Source organism: Stomoxys calcitrans, chromosome 2 (assembly GCF_963082655.1).
Source record: "Stomoxys calcitrans chromosome 2, idStoCalc2.1, whole genome shotgun sequence".
NCBI lineage: Eukaryota > Metazoa > Arthropoda > Insecta > Diptera > Muscidae > Stomoxys > Stomoxys calcitrans.
Window position 1 is genome coordinate 197,181,490 of NC_081553.1, and position 11,560 is coordinate 197,193,049.

The 11,560-nt window shown below is 39.9% G+C and overlaps 1 protein-coding gene across 3 annotated transcripts in view; it reads right to left on the reverse strand.

Annotated features, from left to right (window-relative positions):
* Window positions 1–11,139, reverse strand: part of LOC106081787 (serine/threonine-protein kinase Pak) — a 31,036-nt gene extending 19,897 nt beyond the window's left edge. Inside the window, exons 1-3 of one of the 3 annotated variants that reach the window (XM_059362512.1) lie at window positions 10,976–11,139; window positions 4,548–4,800; window positions 4,325–4,479 (exon numbers count right to left, since the gene is read on the reverse strand). In XM_059362512.1, the coding sequence (XP_059218495.1) occupies window positions 4,325–4,479; window positions 4,548–4,680 (288 nt within the window). In that variant the 5' untranslated portion in view covers window positions 4,681–4,800; window positions 10,976–11,139. Of the gene's footprint in view, window positions 1–4,324; window positions 4,480–4,547; window positions 4,801–4,942; window positions 5,044–10,975 lie in introns of those variants that run through there. The other 2 variants (XM_059362511.1, XM_059362513.1) reach the window with 2 other exon arrangements.
* Between the last annotated feature and the right edge of the window lie 421 nt (window positions 11,140–11,560).

An 11,560-nucleotide genomic window follows, 5' to 3' on the forward strand; every position in this document is an offset into this window, starting at 1 on the left:
CGCAGCTGAGCTTCTCGTGAGAGCAATGAACATCACACAGATCGGACCTCAATGTTCCAGCCTGTGTGGTGCTTACAGCTATCCCTTGTCGGGGTCTGAATAGTGTTACATGGCTTATTTGCCACATGTTTTTCGATTACCATTAGGAAAAGAGAGTGCAGATATTAATCCGCCCCATGCCACTATGGACATACACCTAAGCCAGTAATCGGCTTGCTGTGTGCTTAAAACAAAAAAGTAACCTCGAAGAAGAAAATTTTAAATTAGGAATTCCGTGCCAGTTACAAAATCCTTAATTGGTTTCCATACCACTCCCCCAAGTTGGTTCATGTCTGGTATTGTGTCCCCACCAAAGAACCGGTGTCTTTTAGCATCGAAAACCGGGCAATGACATAGGAAGTGCTCCAACGTCTCATCATCTTCCCCACATGCCATCATTTGCCGCATCGATTTTGCATAAGTGACGTCGTTGTCCTATGTGTTCTGTTATGATCAGTGTTGCCACTCAAGAAAATTATTTCCTACCAAAATTTTAGAAAAATTCTACCAAACCAGACCAAAACCTACCAAATGCTTTAAACGCCAAAAATGTGGTATAGCGTGTATTTTTAGCCACTGCCGAACAGTTGGCCATTTTGATATTCCATTTTGAACACATCAAATAACCAGATTTGGCCAAATTTGTATGCAGCTGCCACATATGCCCTGTTTTCCGACTGAAGGAATTGAACGCACATTGAACCAGCATTTCCTACTCTTACCTTACTTTAATTGGCTATGACAAAATATTTGTTCCACTAGCCGAACGTAGAATAGCTTTCCAAGCGCCTCGATCTTCTGCACTAATTCTAAAATCTCTTACACCAAGTTTCGAGGTGTCTCCCACAACTTTATCTTTCTATCGGGCTTTTGGCCTTCACGGTTTGCCACCGTATTTGCCTTCAAAAGACTTCTTTGCTGGAGCTTCTTTATGCATTCTGACAACATGACCTAGCCAACGCAGCCGTTGTATTTTGATGTGTGTAACTATGCTATCGTCGCCATACAGCTCGTGGTTCATACGTCGCCTATATTCTCCATTATCGCAAACTGGTCCATGTATTTTACGAAGAACCTTTCTCTCAAATACTCCAAGCACTGCCTCATCTGCTTTCACAAGTACCCATGCTTCAGAACCATATAACTGCATACTTAGTCCAAAGTAGTATCTGTTTGCCAGTATTGTTCTTCGCTTAATCTCAAAACTGGTGTCATTCGTTCCGGTTACGACAGTGCCGAGGTAGATAAAGTTACTGACTATCTCAAAATTGTGGTTCCCACAATTTATCTGCTCGGTTTTACAAGGCATATTGGGAGTTGAAACCATCCATTTCGTCTTATCTCCATTTACTGCCAGACCCATTTTCACTGACTCTCTTTCAATTCTTTCAAAGGCACTACTTCCGGCGACCTACCTATGACGTCAATGTCGTCGGCATAGACGAGTAGCACGTGTTCTCTTGTGATTAGTGTGCCATATCTATTCACATCTGCATCTCGTATAATCTTCTCCAACAGGATATTAAAGAGATCACACGATAGGCTGTCTGCTTGTCTGAATCCTCGTTTGGTATTAAATGGTTCGGAGAGATTCTTTCCTATTCTTCATCCTGCAGTCTTATTAATTTTGCAGAGATACCAAACTCAGAAATGGCTTTAAATACCTTTCAACGTAAAGGAGTATCGAAGGCGGCTTTGTAGTCAACAAAGAGAAGGTAGGTGTTGATTTGTCCTTCTCGGGTCTTTTCCAGTATTTGGCGCAGTTCAGGACCAAGTCTAAAGCCCCATTGATAGAGCCCAATTATTTCATTAGGTTTTAATCTTTCACACAGTACGCTCGAGGGTATCTTGTATGCGATGGGGAGGAGACTTATCCCTCTGTAGTTGGCACATTCCGTCTTCTCTCCTTTCTACTGTACGTGACATACCCGATGATTGGAACCGTATGCTGAGGTTCTTCTGTGTTCTTCTATCCAGATTGCGCAGATAAGCTGATGCATACGCCTTATCAGCGTGGCGCCTCCAGTCTTAAATAGTTCTGCGGGTAACCGGTCGGCTGCTGCTGTCTTGTTGTTCTTTAGTCGGGTCACTGCTACCTGGAACTTATTCTGACTAGGAGGTAAACATTCTATACCATCATCAGGGATTGGTTCTTCTTCGCCAACGTCGGACACTAGCAGTTGAGTAATATGTTCTTTCCATATCCTCAGGATGTTATCTGTGTCAGTTACCAGATTTCCTTATTTGTCTGTGCAGTAGGATGTGCCTGCACCAAAGCCATCGGTTTGATGTTTAATTCTTTGGTAGAATTTCCGGACTTCATTCTGACTCCTGTACATCTCAATTCGCTCACACTCACGTCTTTCCATTTTCTTTTCCTTTCTGCGGAATAGACGTTTCTCCTTTCTCCTTTTCGCCCGATACCTCTCCTTCATTCGGCGCGTTGCTACTGATTGCAGGGTTGTTCTATATGCCACATTCTTGGCTTCAGTAGCATCTCGACACTCTTGGTCGCACCATGGGTTTCTTGGAGGAGGCTTCCCAAGTACGGATTTCGCGCCATTTTCAATGGAGTGGCCAATAGTTTGCCACTGTGCCATTATATCATCGGAACAAGGAGTGCTTCATCAAGCAGTTGGGTCAGTCAAGTGGAGTATGTCGCTGTCATATGTTGTGTTTGCAGCTTTTCAATGTTCAGCTTCCGTGCAGTGTCAGATCGTACTTTCCTCGCCATGTTCAAACGGGTGCGAACCTTTGCTGCAACAAGGTAATGATCCGAATCTATTTTCGCTCCACGGATCGATCGTACATCTAACACGCTGGATGAATGCTTCCATCTATCACAGCGTCATACACAGATTTACTAAATTTAGAAGAGATCCCTTAAACTCGTACCTGTTTTAGTTGTTGTTGTTGTAGTAGCAGTGTGTGGTACACTGAAGCGGCAGCCCTTGCCGATGAAGGAATTCATCGGGTCAATCCGGTACATACAACCGGCTGCCATGGGATTGCCCATGCCTGTTTTAGTCAATATCAAAAGTTACGCCCTTTTTCTGAAATTTGAAGCAGTGAGATCCCTTGTAACAGTAACATCCATGGTTTTATTCCTAACGAAGAGACGACATGAAGTGAATTAGTTTTGAGTTATTCTCGGCAATTTTTTCTGTAATTAACTTGGTATTTACGTATTGGTGGTATGATATTTACGTTGGAAAAACCTACCAAAAATTGAGGTCAGCCTACTAACCTACCAAGCGGATAAAAACCATCCAATTTTGATTGGAACAGCAACACTGGTTATGGAAAAACAGCAACACTGGTTATGATACCGAAAGCTATACTGACCTCCTCCGATCTGGATCACCCCATAGAAGTTTCACCGTACCACAGAGTTATATGCGCATTCTTCGCCTACGCCCTTAACTCGGACTGCGCCGATCCGAAAGGCTTCGGGTTAACCAAGTTTATTGACAGCAGTTCCCTGGCCTTCTCTGGCCTTCACTGCCAAATCGTCTGCTTTCTCATTCCCCTTTACTCCGCTATGGTCCGGCACCCAAATAATGCGGATGGTGATTACCATTAGTGTGCAATAAAAATTTCGCTTAAACTGGTGCTTCCATCTCCATGAAATTGCGTTTTTGAAAAGTGTGGTAAGTGGAGTAACATGTTTTATGAACCTTCTTTCAATAAATTCCATTTTTTGTGAGATTTTTTTTCCTTTTTAAAATTTCTTAAAGGTAACAACGCTGCAGCGACATCTTTTTTTCTTGATATTTTGAGACACTCATACTTAAAGCACACTCTTCATTTAAATTCTCTTTGACAAGACCCCTGAGAGAGGTTAAGAGAAAATGTGTAATAGATGACAAGCTAAAGCAAGGGGCCTACATACGTGGGGAAATTTCATACCGCAAATATATATGTATCCATTTCTTTATGTATACAAATAACGTTGCGGTGAATCTTTAAAAAATATGAATATTCAAGTGCCTTACTCATTTAATTAAACAAAAAAAAAAAAATCACCAATTAATACCTAATAAATGTATAACAATGGGTTTATATGGTAATATACAATGGCCGAACATATTAATTAGAAACGTCATAATCAAATTTTCAATGCAATATTTTTCTGGAGGTCATACATACAAATGGAAATTTGTAAAATAAAATAGTATTGTATAGTATACATAACAAAATGCTAACTTTTTTAAAACTTTAACAATTTCAAATAGATATACCTAACAAAAATTTATATCTTCCTAATATTAAATGAAAGACTTACCGTAAATTCTCCTGTAACAGCATCGAATCCCACATGAACGGTATGTTCGAAATTCGTCGGATAAGATATATTAGGTTTAGAATCTTGATGTGAGGGCTTAGAGCCTTTGATTTTATTTTTTAAAGTCTTTTTCTTGCGGTCAGGATCATCAGGTTCTGGATGGGAAAAGGAGGAACATTTAATAAAAAAAATTTTGATTTTGATATGATATGTTAGTAAATACCTTTAGGCAATGGCCTCATGTCCACTGGGGGTCCATCTCCACTGCCTGCTATAGGGCCACCAACACGATCGCCTCCTCTATTGCTGGTCAGGCGCACTGGCGGAGCTGGGGGTTTATCTTCCTCGCTAGACATTGTGGAAGCGCCAACAACGACAACAAATCACCCAGAACCAAATTTGGAATTTGCTAACGCTGGAGCTTAAGAGAGGAAAGGTGATTGCTGCTTTTTCCTTTACAAAAAATCACTTAATGACTGCAAAAGAAAGCAAATACAAATGCTGGTAAGGCTTGGTTGTTTAGGTACAAAATAATACAAAATTATTAATAACTTTATGGATGAATCTACAGTTTACACCTAAATAAGCAATAACTAGAAAATAATGCAAACATTCTACTTCTAATAAATGTCTGCTTTATCTCTACGTTGAAAATTCTTGGACGATTTATTCAGAGTTTGTGTCGTCAATGTTTATTATTATGACGACGACTACGACGATGTACTTGATGGTGGCATTTAATGGCGGTGGTGGCGGCAACAAATCGCACCAAGAAAACAAAAATATAATTTCTTTTCTGTTATTGGGTGTTTATGAAATGTTCCGCATGTGTTTTTATATCAATATTTCATTTTCTTCATTATCAGTTGAGAGGGCCACCGTCACCGAAGCTGTTGCCGTTACCGTTACCGCGCCTTGCAGTCGTATTGTACATTCGATTTGGCCGACTCTCATCATACTTCATGTCATTTGAGCAGAAGTAATGACTGAATCCACAAATACAAAAGTAATTATACAATCGAAACACTGTGCTGGACAAGAATGATTGGCGATAAATTAATAATGCTTATCGATGTGATGTGACAAACGTCCAATGTTTAGCCGTAGCCCAATCATAAGTGGGGAAAGCCAAATATTTTATGTAGAAGTTTTGAAGGTAATAAAATAACAAAAAAAATATATATGGGGTGGAGTCACTCGTAATACGGGATTGAACAAATCGCTTGGCTCGCCATGAAGGGTATACTAACGATGTCATTTTGTTTGCTACACCTTGAATATTACTTCATAAAGTTTATATGACGAATGCTCGATAACTATCGAAAGAGTAAATATTGCACCTTGAAATTTTACAGAAATGATTTTCGTTAGGTTGGTTAGGGGTGAAGTGCATAAGACTAGCAACCTCGGTTGCTAACCCTTTCGCATTAGTAAAAAGAAGAGAAACAAGACAAAGGCCAATAATATAGAGAGATCCACAATCGTAAAGTGTACATCAGTATAACAAACAAATTATAGTCCGATTCGGACCATAAATGAATGCTGAACATTGTAGAGGTCATTGTGTAATATTTCAGTTCATTCGGATAAGAATTGTGCCTTATAGGGGATCAAGAAGCAAAATCGGGAGATCGGTTTATAAGGGAGCTGTATCAAGCTATTGATCGATTCAGACCACATTAGACATGTATGTTGAAGGTCATGAGAGAAGTCGTTGTACAAAAATTTTTGCAAATTCGGATGAGAATTGCGCCCTCTAGAGGCTCAAGAAGTCAAGATCCCAGATCGGTTTATATGGCAGCTATATCAGATTATTAACCGATATGAATCATGCTTAGCACAGTTGTTGGAAGTAATACCAAAACACCACGTGCAAAATTTCAGTCAAATCGAACGAGAATTGCGCCCTCTAGAGACTCGTGCGTCCACAGGTTGGGGATAGTGAAATGCCTCATACGGAGTAGCTGCAACGGCAGTCGCAGATAATCAGCGGTTTCTAGCGTAGTCTTAATCAGAGGACGGGCGGTTCCGGCTCTTGTAGAAATACTGAGAGCTTATGATGCTCGATAAGTCAAGGCGAGTTATTGGCGCTTTTAAATAACCAATGCCCACACTGTTCCTTCGTCGATCGCGCTTGCTTACCTAAAGGAGCTTGACAAGGATCGCCACCTCCACATGAAAATGTGGCTACAAGAAAAACAAACAAAGAGTGGAAGGGGAAGCATCGTTCAAGGAAAAACAAAAATTAAGACCACCCATAACTCTAGGTCTTCTAGACCGTCCTTAATTTCTTTTTGTCATTACACAACCTGCAGAAATCCGCCTCCCCTGTGTCCAGCACGATATTAAAGGTGGAGCTGGCAAAATATCGATGGCACTATCGATATGTAATTTTTTGACTGAATATCGATTGACATTTTTCCGATGGATACTATCGCAAAAGTAAAATTTTTCGCAAAACTAAACAAAAATAAGCAATCCGACACTGAATGTATCCTTTAAGATACATTGTGCCTATAGTGGGCGCAATTTTCATCCGATTAGGCTAACATTTTGTACAATTATTTCCCTCATGACTTCCAACTGACTTTATTAACCTTGGTTTTATTTGGTCTAATCATTGATTTTGCGATCTCCCGATTTCTATATTTTATTTTCGTTTGAAATATAGGTATATAAATTAACGATAGTAACGATACTATCGATATTTATTATTAAAACTATGGAAAATATCGAATGTTGCGATTATCGATAGTTTACCAGTTCTATTCAAAAGGCCTAGCGTTGCAATGGCTAGTGAGGAATTCGATTATCCCTCCAAAGGTCATGATTCTCAGCCCCTGGATAAGCCTTGTCTTGTTTCGCGAAACATCCGGTATGTGCTTTGCTTTCACTGCAGTCCTAGGCACCAGCCCACACCTCATACCACGAGGCCTAAGGAAATCTTTAAAGACTCCCGTCGCGGCACCCCAATTCAGCGTACTCCTATCACTGTATACAGATGGTCCTGAGAAAGGCGTGATAACCCCAGCTTAGAGATGTTCATCCCGTCAACAAAGAAGGGATACTGTGGCAACTAATCCGTGACACCACGCTGTGCCCCCTCGATCATCTGACACAACTGACAAGAGCCGTATGCCATACCTTGTAACCATAGGTAAGAACCAAGCGAATCAACATCAAAAAAATCCAGAGTACCGTCCCCAGTCTCCTCCTTACTATTGAGTTGCGAAAGGAGTAGCCCCCATTCAGGCCTCTTCTGATCCCGAAGTCCTTCTTCTTGATCAGTTCCTCACCAAGAATTACACTCAGGTACTAGGACTCCGGAAAGAGCGCCACTTTGAACCAGTTCCCCTTAAAATCCTAGGATTCGTTTTCTGACGGAAGTAACAGCTTTGTCTTTTGCACCCCGGTAGCCGAGTTGGTAGTGTGCTCGGTTGCCAGAGCAGGGGTCGTGGGTTCCATTCCCACCAGAGGCCTTGGTTTTTTTTCTACTGTGACATCACAATGGATTTAAAATTATCTGAGTCTAAAGGAGTGCCACTCTAACCTAACCTAACAGCTCAGTCTTTCTGGTTGTTGTTATTGTAGCAGTGTGTTGTACATTGAGGCGGTAGCCCTTGCCGATGAAAGACTCTATCGGGCCAATCCGATACGTATAACTGGCTGCCATGGGATTAAGTCGTTCTCGAGTTTATGCCAAGCCGATTGACCTCCCCATGCTTCCGGAATGACTCAGCTGGGGAGCGGTTTTTCGACACCAGCGGACAAACCCTAACGTGGAGAAGAAATATAAAACTCCTTAGTCCATTACCCCTCTGAATTTTGAAGTACGCAATAAAAAAATCCGAGTTGGAACATCGCGAATAGCTTAGCATTTGAGAAGAAATAAGATGTGCGGAAGCATGGAGAGGATGTATGTTGTGGTTGGGGTTCCTAGATAAACCTGTTTGGTCCCAAAACCAGCCGGCGAAATCTGGATATGGACCTTAGTCTGCCCGTATGGGAGAGGGAGGCTAAAGGCCACAATAATCTGAATCGATGAAACTCTCACCGACTGGAACTTTTAAATCCGCCAGGTTCCCTAGATTTTCGTCTTGTGCTTTAGTTTCCTCCTCTGTTCTTCTTTCGTTCTACTGCCTTGAACTCTACTTAGGTGGATGCAATCTTTGTCTACTTTTTTTCTCTCTCTTAATTTTAATTAATTCTTTCACATATAAAATATCTGCGCGATAATCTAATTTCTATGTTGTGATTATCTCTTTGTATCGCCATACTTCATGACATGTAACAACCTTTAACGTATTTGCCAAATTAACTTTTCGTCAAGGCCAAACTTCATGTCCCTTATACTTGCAAATAAATAAAAACGTTTGTATAAAAAGCCCTAAATGGTACACATAAAATATTCACATTTCCCTCATAGAAACATTTGTTAAAGTCAATAGACAAAAAAAAAGAAATACTAACTCCCTCCCCTTCTAAACCATCAGACACAAGAAATCAAGTCATTGACAAAAGTATTCCCCTATCTTATAGAAGCCACATTGAAAATTTTGCACATGTTCTCCATTCGTTGTGCAGTGGCGGCGATAAGAAGTTACTACTTGCTTGCTCTCTTTCTCTCTCTCTCTCTCTCTCATTATGTGTGAAGGTTTGAGAAGTACTTGAGTAGGGTTCAGAAGGGGTACTCGACTTTGTTTTTGTTGTTGCTTTTTTTCATTTATCATGTTATCACATGCTGTTGCACGTATTCAAGAGATTCATTCAATGAAGAAACACAGCCGCATACACACACACACCAGCAGCAGCTCAATTGTTGTCACCCGCCCCAAAATATGCGCCCATCAACGTCGTCATCGTGGCCACAACGTGCAACGACCAACAAACGAGGTTTTTTCTTGCAAACGAGAGTATGACGACGTCAATGATGAATCATCGTTAGCTACAATCATGGTGTGATTGGGGGTGAATGTAGAAAGGAAAACGGAAAGTTTGCAAAAAAAAGCACATTCCACTTGCGATATCGTAATGAAATTTTAACAAAAATGTAATGAGAAAAAATTTTAATATTTTATCGAATTTAATATAACCACTGTAAACTTCATCATCATCAAGTGGTCATTAATCAGCACTAAGTTATGACTGAGAAATATAACGGAAATGTATTTTCATTGATACTTTAATGGAATTTCCGTTTTCTTACTCATTGAACTTTAAAATGAGTTGTGTGATTTACCCATACAGAAAGAACACAATATGGAGTTGTCTTCAAAGATAGGTAGGTAAATAAAAATTTAAATAATTGTTGAGTTTTCGCTTTCAATTAATTAATCTTTTATAAATTTACTATTTTTTCTTACAATTTCTTGCCCAAATATTCCAGTTCTTCTGTTCGTTCATGCAAATATGGGCAATGAAGCGATTACCTTGCCAGACAGTTTAGATTGAAAAGTCGGCTGTGACAAATGATACCATATTTCTTAAGCGATTACTATGTATGGAAACATATTCGACATTAATACCATTGGAAATTATGATATCGCGTCTGTTAATTAGGAAGAAGTGTGATGATATATAAATAGCTTGACAAATGTTATTTTTTAAATTTTCGAAAGGTTTTTGTGGGTGTATGTTAGAATGCAAAGCGTTTCAGTAAATATTCGAATTCTCGCGTGCCTGTCAATCGACGCAATAATTTATTGCCACAAGTCTCACACGGTTAATCGCACGCCAATCTAGATAATCTATACTTTATGGCAATGTTCCGCCACTAAGCATCAAAGTGTTTTTCTTCGCCTTTTTTGTTTTTGTTTTTAGGGCAAATGTTAAAATGGATCGGGGCCCGAAGCATCACCTCAAAGTGCATCAATAAACTTAATGTGAAGACTCAAAGTAAAGGAGGTACTCTTCAAATAAAGGCTATAAAAGAAAAAAAAAACAACTTTATAAACGAATCCATAAAAAATAGAGTAGGAAGCTACAGACACGCGTGCACATACTGGGATGAAAATTAATTCCTTTCTTTTTATATAGACGTTCATAGTTTCCAATAGAAGATGGAAGATGTACAAATACCAGCAATATAAATAAAGACATAGGCATTCTCAAAGCATCCAAACACTATGTATGGACGGAAGTATGTGATGGAATGAATGAATGGATAATACCTGTGTATGATGACTGCCTATGGGCACTAAGGAGTCCATCGTTGTCTTTAAATAAAAACAAAATGAAAATACGGCAAAAAACTCACACATACACATACACGCACACCACTAATAGAACTAGACGCCTTAGGAGCAAATAATAATACCAGAGAAACATAAACAAATTAAAAAATGCAAAGCACCAACAACAAAACCAAAGAAGATGTGATGTGTCTCTTGATCTAAAGATGGCATGCAGAAATTGTAAAGAAAATTGGTAAAAATGGCAGGCCAAGACATATTGTTTTAACCAACTACACGGAAAATAATTTTTTATAAAAAATCGTTTTTTATAATGCAAGATTTCGCTAAATTTCAATTTTACTATTAAAACAGCATATTGTAGCCAAGGCCAATTATTTCTATAAACTAAGGCAAAAATGTAATTTTCACTATAGCACTGGCTAGCTATCGATATGGTGATTTTTGAAGAGCTCCCTACCTCATTAGGCTACTTCGTCAAAGGGGTTATTAATTTCATATGTTGTCCATAGTAGAGGTGTGAGCATGAGTCGTGAGTTGTCGTGTCACGCGTGAGCCACACGATTCGTGAGTGAGATCCAATTGAATTAATGTTCTTTGTGCGCGATCGTGCGTGAGAAACATCATCACGACGCACGAAGCGAACTTGGATTCTTATTCGGCTTGTAGTCGGTTTTTTTTTTGTCTAAAAGCCAACACGCAGGGGGTGTCCCCTATGAATGCAGTGCATTGCGTTGGGGAGAGGAAATTAGGAATTGGAGGGGGGGAAAGGATGTAGTGCTTATTGACATTTGTCTTAAATCTTTGGATGTCAAAGAGGACATACGAACGGTTCGGGCGAAATAAGATTTCTCTCTAATGCATTGTGGGGTCCGCTGACCAATCAATTACAAACGTGTGTGAGTTCCTGGAATGTCTAGAAGACGAATATCAGAGGAACACACCGATAGAACAGCGCCAAACAACCCACATTACGACGATGATCAAGGTATTCAATAGACTTGGATACCCCACTGTCCCCAATCAACGCCATCGCTCTCCTCTG